Source organism: Strix aluco, chromosome Z (genome assembly GCF_031877795.1).
Source record: "Strix aluco isolate bStrAlu1 chromosome Z, bStrAlu1.hap1, whole genome shotgun sequence".
NCBI classification, from domain to species: domain Eukaryota; kingdom Metazoa; phylum Chordata; class Aves; order Strigiformes; family Strigidae; genus Strix; species Strix aluco.
In genome coordinates, this window is record NC_133971.1 from 38645636 (window position 1) to 38666013 (window position 20378).

The following is a 20378-nucleotide window of genomic DNA, read 5'->3' on the forward strand; positions in this document are numbered from 1 at the left end:
TAAGAGTATGATTGCATTTCATTTGTCCCAGCTTGTTCTCCTTTCTCTTCTGCCTCATCTCAGTACTTTCATTTTTATTTGTTCAGTGTTCCTTCCTCATTCGTCTAAATCTACCTAGTGACGTATTTGCCATCCTACCAGATGTGGCATTGCCAGACAAAACTGTGGACCTGACGCTTGGACCATACCTTCATTTAACATTGGACTGATCCTAAAAACTTCTCTAAAGGACATCAAGGTTGGTAACAAGAAAACATGATGAAAAATTTGTTGTATCTTGTTTTGATTTTCATACCTGTCTTTGCAAAAGTTTAGGGAGTCCTCAGAACAGGCAAGGCATGGGAAGAGTTTATGTAAGATTAAATGCTGGGACTTGTGAGCATCACAAGCCAGTAACAACCTACTTGGTTACTTTCTACAGGATGGCAATACATTGTTCAAAGCTGGCACTTCAAGTTCAAAGACACGCATACAAGAACCTTCATGGGTTTCAGTCACAACTTACCCTATCTATCCTAGTAATCAATTGTTTATTAGGCCAGTACTACAGGACCTAACTGGTTTCGCTCTTCTTGGAGCTCATCAGCTGTAGGTAACAGCCTGAGAGACTCAGGAGCAACTACAATTGCAGTAATTTTCACCTTCTGTCTGATCTTCCTTGGTATTTTCCCTGCTTCTCTTTGGGTGTGAGCACTACCACAGCACTTAAAAAACTTATCACAGTAACATAACCAACTTTTACACTGCCTCAAATTACATATTGAGGAGCTTTTCCTTGTCACAATTTGCATATTTGTCAACACGTTGGAGACTATATAATTTCAGAAAATATCCCTCCCTTCTCACCTGTTCTAAAAAAATATAACAGGTGAGATACAGAACAGCAGAAATTTTTTTGAAAAAGGATACACCCTGAAGTAATCTGTTTCCTAGTTTTATGACTTTGTTCTGATTCTTACAGTGAATTCAATACATCTGAAATGTCTGACCATTATAGAGCTGAAATGACCCGTGTTCTTTTGCTTGTATGTCAATCATATGAAAACACTTATGTTTTCGACAAACTCATCTGTTGAAAGTTAAGTCCATGAGAGGAATTTATAGATCCACTCACACTCAATCAATTGCGTATTTATCTTTGCTTCAAGAACAATTTTTAAACTGCATGTGCTTTCTCAGCCCTGTCTGAGATGATATTTTTGTCTTCAGTGCCTGATCCACCAACATCATGATGCTTTTGATGAAAAAGGATCAAGTTTCCGATCTCTAACGAAATCTGAAATGACTCAAGCTTCAAACAGTTCTGAGTTTTACTCGGATTTCACAGAAGTCAAACTTGCAGCAGGCTTCCTCTCCTCGAGAGAAGTCAGTACCCACATCTTCCCAGCTATGTAGTTATGAAAATGCATCTAGGGCTGCACAGAATATGAAGGAAAAATCTGAAACAAATGAGGATTCCAATGTATTTGATGATGGTGCAATGGTCAGAGAAGATGCCAGTGATGACAGTTGAACGTCCCTTTGCCTTCCCAGCCCCCTTCATATATTCTCAGGCATAGGATGACAAAGGGAAGTCCACGGGTCACATGAACAGATACTGTCGACATATTACCCTCTCCAAATTGCTTTCTCTACCCAATTAGATCACCCAACTCTACCCATCAATTCCTTACTCAAAGGTAACTTTTTCTCATAGGCCTACCAAAACTGAACTACATTCACCGACTTTATAAAGAAGATTAAATCCAAGGACACAGGTACCAATGCCTGTGGTCTGTCTGTTTACAAACAAAGTACTGCAGAGGTAGAGCAAGCCTTCAGCACCAAACAGCATGTGTAAACTAAGAACAATTGCAGATTGATATTGAATAGTAATGTTTCACATGAAACCCTACGTGGTCTAGGAGACAATTCTTCCAGAAGTGTAATAATCAAAAGAAGAGTAAGAACAACACAAGGTGAACCTACACAACCTAAGGATTTGATGTGGTAATCTTTTTAAGAAATACCATCATTCAGCATGTGGAACTGACTGAGCAGTGCAGGGTGATTCTTGGGCAAAATACACAGAGGTTTGTTTGGGTGTTTTTCCCGTTTTTTTTGAGGGAAATAAAAACTGAAATACTGAAATCTCTAGAGTTTCTATGAAAGAGGATAAGGCACCAGCCCTTAATAAAACCATGGTACAGAATATGTATTTTTTTCTATTGTTTTCACACGCTGCAGAGAAGATGAAGCACAATGGAGATAACATTTAAGGTGTTAGTGTTGCATCAGGAGAGTGGGAGATGAAAAGCAGTGTTGAGGCTCACTATATATGACTGTTGTGGCAACTTTAACATAAATGGACATTTAGCTTTAACATAAATGTACAGCTTGTTCTTAAAAGCCTTGTGACACAGTCAGCCTATTCCAGAAGGGTGGCCAACTGCATGCAGATGAATCCCTTCCGATCTATAGCCCACATTTGCCTTTGAAGAAGAAATAATTTTGTCCATTTTCTGGATCTGTAAGCTTCAAAAAGACTAAAAGAATGTGTTTGTTAAAGGAGTTTATAAAAGATACAAAATAAACTAAACTACTCAAAACATTCTGATTTTTTGAAGGAGTCTACTTGCAATTAAACATGCATTGTCTTTATGTCTTCTGGTTTAACATCCTGGTTTCAAATATGTCTTTAGTTACATATCCTCATTTTTACCTTATTTCTGGTCTTCTGGAAAAAGATTTGTTAAAAATCTCAAAAAGGGATTTGTTTCTTCTGCATAACTGTTCCCAAAGAAGAAGGTGATAGCTAGTTTTATGAAGAATAAAGAATTTTCATTGTGAAAAATGTCTTCCCCTCTCATCAGCAAAGGCTGGACTCCTGCTGTCTAAGTGACATTATATATCATTGTTATCTTCATTCCTCATGACAGTGAAGTCCTTTTGCCTCATCACTACTCTTTCCTTCTCTGAGGTTATGTCTCATACTACAAAATGGCAGAAATCTAAGTAGTCCAAGCTGACAAACAAATGAACCTCTTTTAAAACATTGTAGCAGACATTAGATCTTTTTACATTTTAATCCATGATGGTAGCTGTTAACCCAATTTGAATACCATTGCCTCACTAGTTGGACTTCACCTGTTTCCAAAGCATATTTTAAGGATGTGAAATCTCTGTCAGATAGTTACAGAGAATCGAAAATTCTGGCAGTATCCTGACCAAGATTTAAATCTTTTGGTAGATGAAGCTTTCAATATAAGAAAGATGTCTGGATTTAAAAGAAATATGTCATTAGCCCATGATGAATATGTTTTCAAGGCCATTTGTCAGATTTGCAAATATCACACAGAAGTTTATTCTGCCCTTCTAACAATGGCTACTGAAAGCATACTACTCCTCTCTAATACATGCCAAACACAAATTTTATTACTGATACATATGTGCTGATACATGCAAGACAAAGAAAATGTTTGTATGTTTCCCAAAACAGTGATGCATACACAAGAACATGCTGTAAGTGCATGCTATGCTGTTATGCTATGCTATGCTGTGCTATGCTATGCGTTGCATCATGTCCAGATTCTGATTCTGCTGACAGATAATTATGCATGTTCTTCTAAAGTAAAACTTACAACATTCCTAATTAATTCACAACCTCTTTCATTCAAATTTAAAACTTTATATAGTCTATGCGTTATCAGCTTATGTATAATTTGTGTCCTTGTCTTTCTCCACTGCTCTAGTAAGATCATTCATGTGAAGGAAATTAGGCATTTGTGATGAAAGTGCTTGGCAATCATGCTGTAAGCTCTTTAAGGATCTGAAAATATATCAGTTAGTAGTAACAATGTAGTTATAAGCAACAACTATACCACATGAACTGAAGGTCTTAATGCAAACAGGAGGAATGAACTGCATATTATAAAAATGCAAACATGACTGCAGAGACAAAAGGGGGAAACTTTAGGCACAGGATTTCTGAATATTCTGTAAGTACTGGTAAATGGTTTTTTTATGTACTATGAAGTAATTCTAGACCACACTTGTTAATGAGGAAGCATTGCTCTGGCTAATCATAAAATGGGTGAAAGCCATGGCATGTCAACCTATTGCAGTGACTTTGCCTGAAAGTGATTAACCGTCCTCAGATCAGACCTATTAACTGAGTTGCTACATCCATCTATGGAGTGGCAGGAATGAATATTTTATGACTTGTAACTTCCAATGCACATTTTGTAGACAGATTTCTGTTTCCAGTTGGAAGCAAGACTGATGTACCTATTCTGTTACTCAGCAACGTTCTGCAGAAGTGGTAATGATGTACATCTTAGCAAATGGCCAGGCCATTCTAGCACACTTCACAGAAATGCTTTGTTATTGTCTAGGAATGTCATAACTGGAGAATTTGCAATAGGTCATCTCTAGTAATTAGATGCTTAATTTCTTTCCTTTCTATGTTTACAGATTACGTCATCTGGTCATACATTAAGTTCTCTTTCTGTACTGGCCACTAGTATTTTCCCAGGATGGAAAAAAAGGACTAGCTGCACCTTCACATCCTGTGGGATCATAAGATATGAACTGATTTCTACTCCAATGCCAATACCAGTTTTTGGTGAAAATTGTTCTACCTCTTTTATTTTAAACAGTTTCTTTTGAAACATTTCTTTGCACCATTGTGACATTGGAAAGAAGGTATAAGGATATAGTATTTGGGGAAAAGGAGTTGAAAAGGGGATGAAAAATCTACAATGTGCAGAAGATTTTCCAGGCATCAGGGGGAACAGGGAATGTATTGTGTATAGGATTCTAGGAAAGAAATTCTCAGTGGTTTAGAGGATACATTGATCCCTATTCCTTCTGAATAAGAAAGTGTTGAAATATAAGACTTTAGAATGACTTTACTCAAGGAATACTGCAATTAACAGGAGCTTGAGGGATGCACAAGAATTTTAGAAAAAGACTAATTAAATGCTAGGTCTACATTATTATGGCAGACTATCTCTTGAGAATGAATGCCCAATGACTTTTAGTTATAAAGATAGTCAATTAGACCTCATTTTTTTTAATTGAAAGTCATTTCAACACTCAAAGACAATAAGGACTTTTGCGATTTTTGGGAAAATGAAGTCCAAACTTGAAAAATCCCACATAAACTGCAATTTCTCTATGTTCATTCTTGGAAAAGGGTTCTGACAAGGTAAATTACTTGACTGTTCAGAGTAAAACTTGTAGCTTTTGTTCTAATCAGATAACTATATCCGTATGTCATGTATCTGGGGTTACAGTGGATGTCAATCTGAATGTGAGCCAACAGCATGCTCTCAGTGTACATAAGGCAAATCATGCACTTGTGCTATGTTAGAGAAGTGTGTGTCAGTTGTGAGTTTTTGTCCCACTTCCACTCTGTTTATCACTAGTGGGTCTGCATCTGAAGTACTGGGTTCAGGTTTGGGCTGTTCACTTCAAGAAGGATGAGGAGAAACTGGTGAGTATCCAGAGAAAAGCTGCTAAGGTATATAGTGGCCTAGACCATATGTCTGAAGAGGAGAATTTGAGACAGCAGGGCTTGTTTAACCTTTTGAAAAGAAGCCTAAGATCTAATCTAATATCTGCCTACAACTATCTGCAGGGGTGTTAAAAAGGTGTTAGAGCCATACTCTTCTTGCTAAGGCCTGGTCCTATGAAGGGACAATCACCACAAATAGTGACTTGGGGTCTTCAGATCAGGTAATGATGGTGGGTTGAGGAAAGTTTCCAAACATTTTGCTGGAGCCCATACAGATGGTTGAATATCTATTATTGAGGTTTTCAGACTTGGCTAAACAAAGCTACAGACAAACTTATCTAGCATTGACAATAGCCTACTCTGAGAGAGGACACTCAGACTGGGGACCTTCAGAAGTCTGTTCCAGCACATATGAAACCTATCATTCTACAAATAGCTGTGAATCCTCTTGTGTTCAAGGCAGTGAGACAGAGTTTAGTATTATGAGCACTTCTAGAAGCAGTTTTGGGTTGACATAGCGCTTAGGGATATGGTATAGTTGAGAACAGTCAGTGTTAGGTTAATGGTTGGACTAGATGACTTTCAAGGTCTTTTCCAACCTTGATGATTCTGTGATTCTGATTCTGCAGTGAAACAGAAATCAGTAAACTGGCATCAGTGAATTATATCAGTCTGACATGCTGTAGATCCCTGCATGCCAAGAAACAATATAAGCATAGCATCACAGCTGGAAACACAGCTGCAGTCCATTTTACTGTATCTCTGAAAAACCACACCTTTTGAGCTGGAACATTTTATTGCATTTAAAATCTCTGTACATTTGTCATGAAAACATTCTGCTCATCAATGCAATATTTTTGGAACAGGATAAACTAAAACAGTTTCAACTCCATATTTCAATGTAAAAATTTTTACATGAGCTGTCGAATTATCCATACAATGCTGTAGAAACAAAAGATATGGCAGAGATGGTCAGAAAGATATTTTTCCTTCCTTCCAGAGCATATCTTAAGGTGATCTCCCTGCCTGCAAAAAGTCCAGGACTTAAATGTTTATGTGAATTAGAAACCAGAAACATTTCCAATCAGATCACCTTCAGTATTTCCTTTTGATCTTGAAACAGTTTTAGAAAAGTTCATCTTACTTTCAACATTTTGTCCTACAAAATTATGCACTTTGAAACTTCATGAGTTTGAGACAACTTGTGGCTCACTGCAAGATATAGTGGCTCAGCTGTGTTAAAATAGTCTTCACTTGTGAAAATAAGAAAGACCTGCCCTGAGCACTGAAGCATCAAATTGACCTCTAGTTAAATCCACAACTGAGTGACTCTGTCCTGAACTTGCAGACTCAGACTGACCCACAAATGCAACTGTACTCTCTGCTTGCCTGGAAATAATTTTTTAATTCATGAATATTTGCTGTGGACAAAACAAGAGCTATGGAAGTGGTAAAAGCTAAGAAAGTAGAGTGGAAACAGAGTATTCAATGAAATCTTTTCTCTGTGTTCACAGGGGGCATAAGGCAAGCTTTTTATTATTTAATAGTACACTCATTCAGGAAATTAGATACTATTGAATGACTGACAGTGATGCCATATTAGGAACAAAACCAGCTGAGTCTTTCAGAATTATCTGGCATACTTAATGACCTGATTGAATCTTAAATTTTATAAAAAAGACTGCCACTGTCCTAATCTATCTGAAGGGAATACCATTTTCTGTGACTTTAACAGGTGAACACAAGCTTGAAGTTTCCCTTTGTGCATAGTGTATAATAGCAAACATCCAGGAGAGCTATCACTGCACTGGAGAAAGATACAGCTGAAGCAAAGCAAAGCAAACAAGAAGAAATGACAAGCCTAGCATGTAAAAGTCAGGCAGGCTTCAAAATAAGAATAAATCTGTTTTGAACACTATTGTCCAGGGACAGGCTGTGAAATAAGAAGTCACCAACTGTTTATTAGTTCCCAAATGTCTTCTGTTTTCTAGCCCTCTGCTCTTTTGTTTGGCGATTAACTAAAAATTGTACCTTTTTCTGACTCTCCAGCAAACAGAAATCTAATGTTGTCAGTGTTTTTCCCCACTGCACATGGTTACTACTGGAAAATGTTAAGTAAGGACCCATATGCATGCCTGCACACACTCCCAGTTGGATGAAGATCACTTTGCAGCAGCACCCCTGCACGCACAGGGCCAAGGATCTCCATTGCTCAGGTAGGAATGAGGGTAAGGAAAGGCACCAGAAAGTGGCCATCTGTTTGGCTGACCCAACAGGGCAGGTGGTCCTTCTCTCATCCATATGGTCACCTTTTTATTAACTAGAGGCTGGTCAGGACTCAGTCACCTTGTTTTAAAACAAAGGAAAACAAAACACGGCAGAAACATTGTGGATGTCACTGGAACAAGACATACAAATCTTACCAGCAACTTTCCTTCTTAGTAGTTCTCTATTTTTCAGAGGTTGTGACACCCTAGTGTTTTTGTGTTCATAAGAGAGACTTGGTAGGTAGAGGTTAAATGATAGAGAGAGTCTATTACAGAGAAAAGGGAAGAGAAAAGGCAGATACATACTCCTGCGGGGCAGGGGGGTGTTGCTGCAGGAAGAAACCAGAGAAGATAAATCCTTCACATTTTGTACTTGTTTGAAGAGGTCAGACTTGAACCACCAAAGTCTGGAGGTTCATCCATCAATCACTTTTCAACAGATAAACCTCTTGTCCAAACCTGAATTAAATTAAATCTCTCTAAGGAGATTTGGTTTTTAACATAAAGATTTCCCCAACATAATGTTGTGCTGTAATCTGCAAAGGCTCACTTTTTTCTTATAAATGCCCTCAAAATAATTATTTACAGCACAGTTTTCTACAGTTTGATTACATCATATATGTAATTTTCAAATGTGAATTTTTGTTGCTGGTCAACCTAGGACTAGATCACACTATCTCCATCTCCTAAGGAAATGTATAGGTATGCACACACCACTCAGGATGCACACACATTTTTGCATACCTACACACTGCTCCCTGAGAAAAAGCAATATATACTCTGATACCATAAAAACAACAAGCCTGTAGTGTGTGTAGTTCATGGAGTGGTGTTGAAAGGTGTAAGTAGCACACCATTTTAATTTAAGCACAGACTATACTCGTCATGCAGAAAGCTTTGTCAAGCACGATCAACTTGCTAGTTTACGTTCACCCCACTGGGTCTGTCTGTAATTCATTATCATTTGATAACCGAGAGTCTAAATGTGTTTCCTAGTTTCATTCCAGTTTCAAGTGCTTATATCACAAAACTGTCACTGTTCCTGGCCTCAAAATTGCATGTTTACAGAGAGTAATCTGCAGAAAGGCTGTGCATATGATCTCTTTTGAAAAATGAGTTCTATTTTCATTCCTAAAGGCAGCTTATACAGGTACAACACAGGTTTGTTTGTGAGGTTAAAAAAATTTCGGCCTGGTTAAGGTCCAAAGGAAGATTTCTTCCCTACATACAGCTTAGGTTCAGTTTCTAGAGCTGATAGTTTTTTTCTTTTGATAGCACTAAGTTTCTAGAAATTAAATGATTGTAAACAGAAGTGAAAAAAAATCCAAAATATCTAGAAAAAAAAAAATTAACTCCCCATCTAAATCAAGCATCTGTACACTACAGAAATAATAATACCAATATTGAGGTATCTTTTTTTTTTTTAATCCAAGCAGAAGTGCTTAGTTAGGTGACTACTTTTCATTTTATGTAGGAAAGTGGTACACACAAGAGAAAAAAAATTTTAACTTTGAGACAAAAACTGGGGCTTCACGATCATGATGTGCAATGTATCATCATGATTGTAAAAGATGAAGTGAAAGGACCAACTTCATATTCTGCCTCTGGCTGTGGCTAATGACAGCTGCCTAGGAAAAACTAATAAATATAGTGCAAACATATAGTAACACTTCCATGGGATACTCTCTCTGCCTCTAAATGTCAGTGGCTCTGGGACTGCTTGAGTTGTCCAGCCATGCAGGATTTTATATACCTCTATACATCTCACTCATCTCTCTTCCAACCTTTAAAGTCTTTATCAATAAAAGCTCTCTTACTTTTTGTCTCCGTTTTCTCTATCTTTACTAATTCCACTGTATTCTTTGCCAATGAAGAACAGAACTGTGTACAGTTTAAGGAGATGGGGGTACCAAAGATCTAAGTTGAACCTGTTTGAAACTATTGTCTGAAACAAATTCAGCTATTTGTGCTGCACCCTTATTCACAGTACACTAAAATCAAATTTTCTCATCTTTGTTCACCATTATTTGCTTTTATTAGCTCATGCTTACCATTTTAGACAGTAGAACTACTCCCCAAAATATACAGACCTTATTGCCTATTTAAACTCAAAGTATCTTTGATATAATTGCAATTATAAAACAATACAAGTAAATGTTACTTACTTGTATTTATCTTCTGAAGTGAAATGTGCTTTTCCAGTTGTCTACGAAGTTTCACCTCTGCTCCATATTTACCAGTGGTGCCATTGTCAGCCAAAATAAAATGAGAATGCATACTGTTGAGCACTGTCAACTTACTCATGGGATTGGACATCGTCTGGTATGGTCGGACCACCTGCATTTTAGACACAGAGGAAAGAAAAAGTACTAAACAGAAAAGATCTTCTGAACTAAATACATTGCAACACACCAGCTGACAAGATGATACAAAAGAAAAAATCAAAATTTTTTGAAGTATTGCGCTTGAGTACTTCTGTCTTCAATGTGTAAAGTAGAAAATAACCTTAGCACTTAAACCAGTGTGGCCACCTCTTGTAAACACTGACCTTTTAGACACAGACACTGCTTAAAGGGTTTTCCATGGTAATCTGTTTCAATAGCACCAATGGCCACTGTTTCAGTGTTAAGTACATCTAACGGTCTGTCCTCCAGAGGTCTGTATGACTACATGCACACACTATACACCCTGTCTGCTGCTGTTTTTCAACAGTGTTGCTGTAAACCTTCACCTCATCTGATTGAAATCTTTGATTCTTCCTTCATGGATGCCAACCAGCACCATGCCCACTTGTTCTAGCTCATTCGGAGCCATCAGCACAGGAGGCCCTCTGTAGACACACCAATACAGGTGAGCTCCACTCTTGGAGAGGTGCACACATGATCTTACACCACATTTTCATCTTCCTTGGAAAAAATTATTGGCCCATTCTTAGCATAGTACAAAGGCAGTTGCTTGTGTTCTCAACAGCTTTAGAAAGTTTCCATTCAGTGGAGAGTTTGTTACACGTCCTTTGATTTGTTTTCGTCGGGAGAAACTTCTGCAGACAGAGTAAATTATTGCAGCATTATCCCACTCATAGCCCCCAGTCAGACCAAATAATAGCTCTAGGCTACATCTGGCTGTCAGCTACTTTTGGTGAGTCTCCAGAGACATAAGTAAGACTGCACTGATGTGGCAAAAGAATCGGTGTTGTGTCAAGGGATCCTGACTGATCATTCAGAGACATTTGCTAGAAATATTGTTCCATGCATTGTTTGCATACATCTTGGTTTTCTAGAAAGACAAAACTTCCGATAATTTGTAAAATGAAGTCCTAGCTGAAGAAATACTGAAGAAATACTGAAGTGACTTGTTACAAAACTCAGCTGGGCTATACTTCATCTGTAAGGAATTTTCTTCACAGCTCTGGCATTTTTCATTTTGCAAATCTAACAAAATTGTGTGCTTTTTAACACACAAAAGTATACACTCAAGTTTTGACAAAAATGCTTGCACACAGAAATATTAATTTCTTCCTAAGCTTCTCTCCTTTTTTGTTATTCTAAAGAGCTCTCTAACTGAGACATAATTCTTTATAAATATGATAGTAGTTATTTGGCTAGAGATATTTCTCTCTATTATTTCACTTGCGAATGCTTGCAGCACTTTGGTCAACACTTGCATGTGGAGATGAAACACACAGACTTTTTGTGCTGTTACAAACTGTCACACAGAAGATACTCTGTAAGCTGTTCATCTTGTAAAAGGGAGGAAATAGGTGTGAGAAGACTAAGAGGGTATTGGCCAGCAGCAAGGTAGTGCACTCCACTACGAGAACAGGTAATACTTTTGACTCAATTTTCTTTTATACTGGTTCTTTTGGTGCCCCATTCATAAAACATTTATTCTACAGGTGCATATAGCTTAACAAATATCAATACACTGCTGGAACATGTTAATTAACTAGCTTCTACAGACACTGAATCCCTGTGTCCCATGCCACAGTCAGAAAGAAAAAGGTTCTTTCTCCATGCCTAAGAATCAAATAAAATAAAACAGTTACAGATTTTTAAAACTGATACCTGTCCCACCTCTCAATATACAGAGGGCACAGGCCAGCAAGATCTGATATGAAAAATGACTTGAATCGCCCATTCATTGCATGACTGCAAGCCTCTGTGCATGCAATTCTACCGACAGCTTGTAGCTTGTCCCCAGGAGACATAGCTCAAAACTTTCTAACGGTGACAGCTTGATCTATGTTTCTAATGCAGCACCAAAGGCTTCACACATTGATTTAGTAATGCTGCTGCAAGGCAGATTAGAAGGCTATGCTTTGGTTCTGTGTCTGCTGTTTAGCTACAAGGTCAATCTTATTATTAACGAATTTTATAGTTGTGAAAATGAGAATACAATAATTTTAAGATGAAGTGTTCACAGCATGCACAGTTCAACAGCTGAAATATTTTTTTTAATAATAAATTTCACAAACCACACTGTCAGACCCTTTTCCTGATTAAAGGATAAGCCAAATCTTCAGGAAGGCAAGAAAATCCTAGGCTTTGAGGTTATTTCCTTGAGGTAAATTGCTTTTCCACAACACTCAGCAGATTTTCAATTTCTCACTCTTGCAGTTCCCATTCCTTTGTTCTTTTCAATCCCTTACATTTTGCAGGCTAGTTAAAAGGTTGGGAAAACTTTGACTTTAATGTCTTCTCATCGTCGTCATGCATTGAGAGGAGGGAATAATGTCCCTTGGCATCTTCCTCTGCAGAGCTGAAAGGAAGCATTTATACTCAAGACAACCCCTCTAAATATAGGTTAATGAACGTGACTGCAGCCATGCTGTGAAGCAGTACTCATGCTGCATGGGCTGAGAGCATTCTGTCAATAGATGAGGAGTTTAGTTAACCCCAGCAGTTGCCTTTGCACCCTGAGGTGGCAGCAAGCTTGAACTAAAAGCACTGTTATACCCTGTTTACGTGTCCCTGTGGGACACTCAACATAGGGAGAGCACCCGAAAAATCTCTCAGGGTAATTCACCACAGACAATAAGCACACGTGTGTCATGTGATCCAACACATGCATCTAAGCAGTCTAAGGGAAGGCAAAGAATTTGCAACAAACTTAGTGTGTTCAGAGTAGTGGCAGAAAAAGAATACAGTTGTTGTTCAAATTAAGCTTCCTCTGCAGCCTCACTGTTCTGGGGTACGCCAGGCAATAGAGTGGTTCCCAGTTTAATTTAGAGGATCCTGGAAGCATCATGGTCCACATTCTCCTTACATGCTACAAATACGCCAGTCCTCAGCTTCACCCCAGGCCTGCTTCCCAAGTTGTAGTTTGCAATGATGGAGCTGAATCTCTTTTCCTTACACCTGCCCTTAGAGTAATTATTTCCCGACCTGGCTGCAATGGGGGCACTGATACTTTGACACTGGATAAAAGCTACAATGAAACAAACTTGTGAACTATTTATGGTTATTTGTGATCTCTTTCTTCCCCAGCAATTCAATTTATTCTCCAAGAAGAACATCTTTCTGGAAGATAACTGCAAAGTACCTACCAAAACCAAGTCAAAATTGGAAACAACCAATCCAATAACAACGAAGTAATATACACTTACTAGTATGTTGCCTGAGATTTGTAATTTTATTGTTATTTTGAAACCTGCAGAAAATAATTAAAGCAAAACATAATCTTTCTGACACTTTAAAAATAAAGAAGTATGAGAGACAGAAGGAAGCAGTCTCATGCTATAAGCTAATACTCTTATTCAGATTACTATGAAGGAACTAAGGAAAACGTGTAGCGTATCTTGACAGTCTGATGTATGTGTTGTCTGGTACACATTTACAGAGCAGGTATATGAATGCTTGTCTTCCTGACAAGACTCATTGGAATGTGTTTTAAAGACCGCATTTAAAGTGGTGAGTTCTGGCTACATACCTATCAAGCTTGACAGCTATATGATGTTTGTTCATATACATGAATGGTAAGGAAACACTAATTCTAAGATGATGTTAATTCTTGAATGCCCACTTTTTATGGTTTGGATAACCTTTGGTAATATCAACGAGGTAGGTGGTATTCTGAAAATGAAGGGAATTGGTACTGGCTGAGTAAAGTCCTTTATAATGAAGCATTTACTGATGGGATCATGGAGAAAGGAGTGGGCAGGACCTGGTGTGCTGATGAAAATAAGCCTTAGTTACTTTACCTGTAACATATAGTAAGCAATTCCAGTTCTTTAAGCTTTAAGCTCTCCTCATTGGTTATGTTTTCTGCACTTTCTGTTTGCTCTTATTTGCTTGACTTGTCTTATAACTAGACATTGTCCTCACCTGTGCCCAGTGCTGTAAAACTGAATGATTTCCAAGGTTGTATATCAGCCCTGTTACTAAATTCCAGCATAACACTCATCCTTCTGAAACATGATTGAGTTGTGATGTAGTCGAGTTGTTAACTATTAATAACTACCTGGTGATCCACTACAACATGGAAGGTCCCCACCTCTCCTGAAGTTGTCTAGCCTGTTATTTTCCAGGGATTTTGAGAAGTTCATGCCAGCACCTGCACCATGCCACCACAACTTCTCTGTTGTGACCCTGCCCTCCAAAGTGCATACAATCTTCCAGCTTTTAAATTTCCTCCTTATTCCACCATCCAAAAAAGCTGAAGATATAACTGAGTTAGTAGAACAAGACTGCAGATTTCTGCTGTACCGACTGAGCATCTCAGAGAAAACTCTACTGATGACATACACTTACCTCCTGTTATAAAATTTAGCAAATGCACTAACATATAAATTGGTTACTCTGAAACTGCAGTCTTTAATAAAGCAGGAGCATTATCTAGAAACAGACTGAGAAAGCCAGGCTTTACTTTTTAACAAAAGACATATCTAACTTATGTTTAGTCACAGAATCACAGAATCATTCAGGTTGGAAAAGACCCTTGGGATCATCAAGTCCAACTACCAGCCCTACTCTACAAAGTTCTCCCCTACACCATATCCCCCAGCATCTCATCTAAACGACCCTTAAACACATCTGGGGAAGGTGACTCCACCCCCTCCCTGGGCAGCCTATTCCGCTGTCTGACCACTCTTTCTGTGAAAAATTTTTTCCTAATGTCCAGTCTGAACCTCCCCTGTTGCAGTTTAAAGCCGTTCCCTCTTGTTCTGTCACTAATCACCTGTGAGAAGAGACCAGCACCAACCTCTCTACAATGTCCTTTCAGGTAGTTGTAGAGAGTGATGAGGTCTCCCCTCAGCCTTCTCTTCCTCAAGCTAAACAGTCCCAGCTCCTTCAATCTCTCCTCATAGGATCTGTTCTCCAGGCCCTTCACCAGCTTCGTTGCCCTCCTCTGCACTCGCTCCAGCACCTTCATATCTCTCTCGTGTTGAGGTGCCCAAAACTGGACACAATACTCCAGGTGTGGCCTCACCAGTGCAGAGTACAGGGGGACTGTCACCTCCCTACTTCTGCTGGTCACACTATTGCTGATACAAGCCAGGATGCCGTTGGCTTTCTTGGCCACCCGGGCACACTGCTGGCTCATGTTCAGCTGCTTGTCAGTTAGAACCCCCAGATCCTTCTCTTCCAGACAGCTCCAGCCACACCTCCCCAAGCCTGTAGCCATGCGGGGGGTTGTTGTGGCCCAAGGGCAGGACCTGGCACTTGGCCTTGTTGAAGCTCATCCCGTTGACATTGGCCCACCGATCCAATCTATCCAAGTCTCTCTGTAGAGCCTCCCTATCCTCATGCAGATCGACACTCCCACTTAACTTGGTGTCATCTGCGAACTCTCTGATGATACACTCTATGTTCTTGTCAAGATCATCAGTAAAGATGTTGAACAGAAATGGTCCAAACACCGAGCCCTGAGGAACACCACTTGTGACTGGCCACCAGCTGGATTTAACCCCATCGACCACCACTCTCTGGGACCGTCCATCCAGCCAGTGCTTGATCCAGCAGCCCCTACGCTCATCCAGGCCATGAGAAGACAGTTTTTCTGTGAGAATTCTATGGGGAACTGTGTCGAATCAACTAGTTCAATCAACTTATGTTTAGTCTAATATAAATTTAGCTTCTATATAAAAAGGGACAATATTTTTATTATTTCAGCTGTATAGGAGAGTAGGTTGCAAGCAGCAGTATATTCATTGCTTGAGTTTTATTAATTTTTTTTTTTCCTGAATATTCTGAGCAGTACAAAAGAACAGGCATCTGTTATTAGGGAAGTCCACGAAGAACATCTACAACTGGCAATGATCATGCTTCCAACATCTGAGTTCTAGGAAATAAAAATATAATTTATTCTGGAACACAGAGTATATGAAAGGGGTTGAGATATATATATAATGTATATAATATACAGCATATGTAAGATACATATAAAATATAATAGATATTATAGTATATATAAGTTATATATATTTGTATAATAAATATGTATTTATTATTTCAACATAAATTTGCTGTGAGAAAGTAGTTTTCTTTCTGATAACACTTTTTGCTTTTATGTATCACTTTCATCTCTTTATGCACAAGTCTACAAATAGGCTTATATCTGGGGTTGTGCATTCTGCAGCACTAAATGGTAAAAGCTGACCACTATTGCTTCCTTTTCACTGGGTAAAGCCTTTGTTAAAAATAATACACATTTTACTTTTTCTAGAATTTCTGCTGAGCTTCAGTTTTGACATACTGTAGTTGCTGAGTGTAAGTAACCAAAAGATCAGTGAAGTAATATAGGGAGAGAAATACACTATATAATCCACGACTATAACAGTACTCTAAGGGAGACAAATAAAACCCAAGAAATTTGGAGACAAGTTAGCAATTTCTTCTTATGTCAGCCTGCTGGATCCAGTATGGAAGGACTTTTATAGCAGCCATGGAAGAGTGGGTGTCATGGGTTTTGTAGTGATTCAGCATAGCAGCACAGAAGCTCAATTTTAGTTTCAAGTAGTTCAGTAAGAGAAACTTGTTTGGTTTTTTTTCCTCAAAATTTTAATTACTAAAAAAATGCATTCTATTTAGGTTAGTAGGTTATATATTACAGCATCTTGACTCATCAACGACATATCACCGTGTGCTGGAAATGTTGTTTTCACTGAATCGCACAATAAAAGCGTGTGTTGATTTAAGTCTCAAATACTAGCTTCTTTGGACTAAAAATGAAACTTATTTGAATTATTTAATTGAGCACTAAAATCAGTGTTCTCTCTGTAATTCAGGCACTGTTCCTACTGAGGTGACTAGAAATTAAACCCAAATGAGGACTGAACAGGCTCTGGAAGGAAAGACGTGTATGCTACAAAGACTCATAAAGCACACTCTTTTAAAAGGAAGAATGGCTCTGTATGTAGTGAGAAACTTGTTCATAATCCAAGTTTTTGACCAGACTGAGCAAGTTATCTTACTTTCTCAGTTCTTCTATCAGGAAATTGGAAATAAGGCAATTACCTTTCTCTTGTTTCTAAATTAGAATATTTTAGAAGTGTGTTAAGAGGGGCACTGTTTTCTGCTATGCTGCTTTTATGGTACTGGAGTAAGACAAGTCTCTTTAGGGATCTTTAACCACCACAATATAACAAATAGCAAACAACAGTAACATTTTGCTTAACTTGGCCAGTTCTCTTTATGGCTCTCAGGAACACCCTTGGGATTCTCAAGAGCTGACTGATTTGGTTGTACTGGTAAATGTAATAATACTCCTCAGCTATGACTTCAAGATTCACGCAGGCCAGGCAACAGCTGGAGCATTAGCAGAGGTGCAGTTCTGCTGAGCATAGCTGACTTGACACAAGGCACAGGGAGACAATGTGTGCTGGGACATGTGCAATGGCAGTAACTCGTCCACCCCCCTTCCACTCCCCAAATCCCATGACTAAGACAATTTTCTCTACCTGTCTGATGCTGGAAGGGTATGTTTTGACAAATCCAGTTCTGATCATAATTTAACTAGACATAGTGCATGTAGGCATAAAGCTGCATTGATGCTGGAGTCTGGCAGACCTTTTACTATTGGTTGACTTTCCCCACTCCCCACATAATCCTTTGTGGCCTTTGTTCCTCACTTCATGATGATTCATTTTACATGCTTATGGTACTATTTATATTTCCCCTTCTTTGTTCATTTCACAGCATTCTCCACTAATGAGCCAGTCAATACAGTACACTTCGATTTTCAAAAAGCTTTCAGAAAGGTTCCTCACCAAATGCTTCTAAAGAAACTGCACATACTGGATAACAGAGAAAGACCTTTGAGGGATTAGTAAGGAAAAGCTGAGGGGAAGGGCAGGAAAACAGTAAGAAGGGAAAGTTAATTTTTGCAAAGACTGAGTGTTACTAAGAAGATTCAGTGACATAAGTGGCCTACCTCCAGCTGGGTCATGTTCTGTTCAACACAGTTGTAAGGGATTTGGGGTTAATAAGAGTGTGAAAAACTTACAGGTATTTCAGTGGACTTTGAAGAGTTAAAAAAAGTCTTCATAAAGCAGCCTGACTAGGCAATAAAATGGAAGATGAAATTCAATATTGGTAAGCATAAAGCAGTATCATTACATGTGCATTAGAGATGGATAAAACCACAAGTGCTTCATCATTGCATCATGCCATTTTATGAAAATATTAGGGACCAGGAGGTTTGGAAGAAAGGTTTTGTCTATCACAGATACATTTCAGAACTATTTTTATACCTAGTGATGATCCTGTAATTGTAATCCTACTCGTATAATTGTGGCTGCATTAATGGAAGACTTTAGATAAATTTGTTTACTGTTTTTTAAACTTTTGTCACATTCTGTTTGATAATTGAACTAAGTATTAACCTTTTTTGATTTACCAGAAAGCTTTTTTTTTTTAAAAAAAAGTTAGCATACAACTTCTTTGTTTCCTGTTAAATTGGAAGGATATTTAGAGGAAAATGTCTCTTAGAGAAATCAGAAATCGGGTGGGCTGTTCCAGTTGGCTGGAACAAATGGGAACCAACTTCTTTCTTCAGCTCTTTCTGTAAAAGAAGGCTCCAGAGTCCCTTTCACAGGTGGTGACTAGCTGAGTATAGAGGTATGCAGCTTTCCAACATGTGGAAATAACTAATGGAGGAATAACAATGTCCCAAAATTCATTATTAATTTGATGTCCTTTCTTGCCTTCTTTCTTCTTACTATGCTTCCAGAACTCCATGCATAGTCAGTAAAGACTGCTTATTTGAAATTGTTGTGCACATTACACTTCTTTAACAAGATGCACCTCATCTTTGTGATTATTTCTTCTAGTCACCTTTCATGCTGCATCTCAGAAGAGTTCATTAGTGACTCAGAATTACTGCTTCAGAGTTCCATCCTGCTTGTTTGTATATCTTGGTGACCCTATCACACAAGCACTGGTGGCATTAAGAGTACAAAAACCCATGGTAATACAATTCTGCCTAATGGCTATACTTTAATAGTGAATTGCAATGAATTCCAGTTGTATCGATTTCTTCGTACTCATTGCAATTCCTTCTGACCTAACCAATAATTGAACCTCTTCCTTTCCTCAATTTGCTAATGGATGAAAACACAGAGAAGAATGGCTTAGAGTAATGTAGAGAAGAAAAACATTCATTATGGAGAATGGAGACTATATCTCTTCTCCACTCAAAGTTAGCCACTGGTTCTCAGGCAGATTGCTTGGGAATGAACCAGAGGTGAGTTAAAAATAGGGCTCAGAAAAGCTTCAGGTAACACATAACCAGTGTAAGTAAACTATTCATGTATTTAAAATCAGAGGGGTAATATTTCTGAGTGACAGTATAGGTTTAAAGGAGAATGATGTGAAAGAGTACAAGAAACACCTACTCCGCCCTTCAGAAGGTGACTGAAGTAACGATTCTTTGAGGTCTGATTTCATGTCCAATACATTTATAAGACTCTTCACAACTGCAGTAATAAAAATGTATAGGACTGACTATATTAAAAGGGGGGGCAGTCTGCAAATCTGAATTTAACCTAGGTATTATAGTATTGTTTCAAAATAAATCAGACTTCAAGCTTTGTAATCAGTGTTTTCTTAGGCACTTTTCAGGGTTCATAGTGTTCTAGGGATGAAACTTTAGAATAGTATTTAAAGAAATTTCTTCATAAATTATTTTTAAAGAATGTACAGTGCAGAAATTTTTATTGTTGCCACGTCAAAGCTGGTATCAACCATAATGGAAAACCTGTGTATACATTGATGTTTTGCTGCAGACATTAATTCTGTAAGGAATTGTTAAGTGAGGGATGGAGAGGAAAGGAAAAATAATGGAAGATTTATATATATATTGGAGGTGATCTATGGGGCTTACATCTTTGCCGATCAGATCCTCTTGATTTTCCACAATCCCCCAGGGAGCTATACCGATGGTGCAGATCTTCCCTCGAGATTTTGAGGCATGATCTTTCAGTGCATCTCCAACATGCCGAATGACTCCTGGGAGAGAAACAGCATAAAACAGAAATTAAAAATTATGCCCTTTTTGTTCATTATGGTATGGATTTAGTACAGAATTATTTTTTAGGGAACACCTATGCATCTCTTTACAATTAAGTAAAGCTATGAATATATCCCTACTGATTATTATTACAGTAATACTGTAAG

At 38.2% G+C, this 20378-nt stretch overlaps 1 protein-coding gene across 1 annotated transcript in view; it reads right to left on the minus strand.

Moving 5' to 3' along the window:
* The window catches only part of TRPM3 (transient receptor potential cation channel subfamily M member 3), a 308698-nt gene that overhangs the window by 126186 nt on the left and 162134 nt on the right, over nt 1-20378 (minus strand). The window contains exons 5-6 of the mRNA XM_074812093.1: nt 20086-20210; nt 9930-10101 (exon numbers count right to left, since the gene is read on the minus strand). Coding sequence (XP_074668194.1) covers nt 9930-10101; nt 20086-20210 — 297 coding nt within the window. The remainder of the gene's footprint in view (nt 1-9929; nt 10102-20085; nt 20211-20378) is intronic.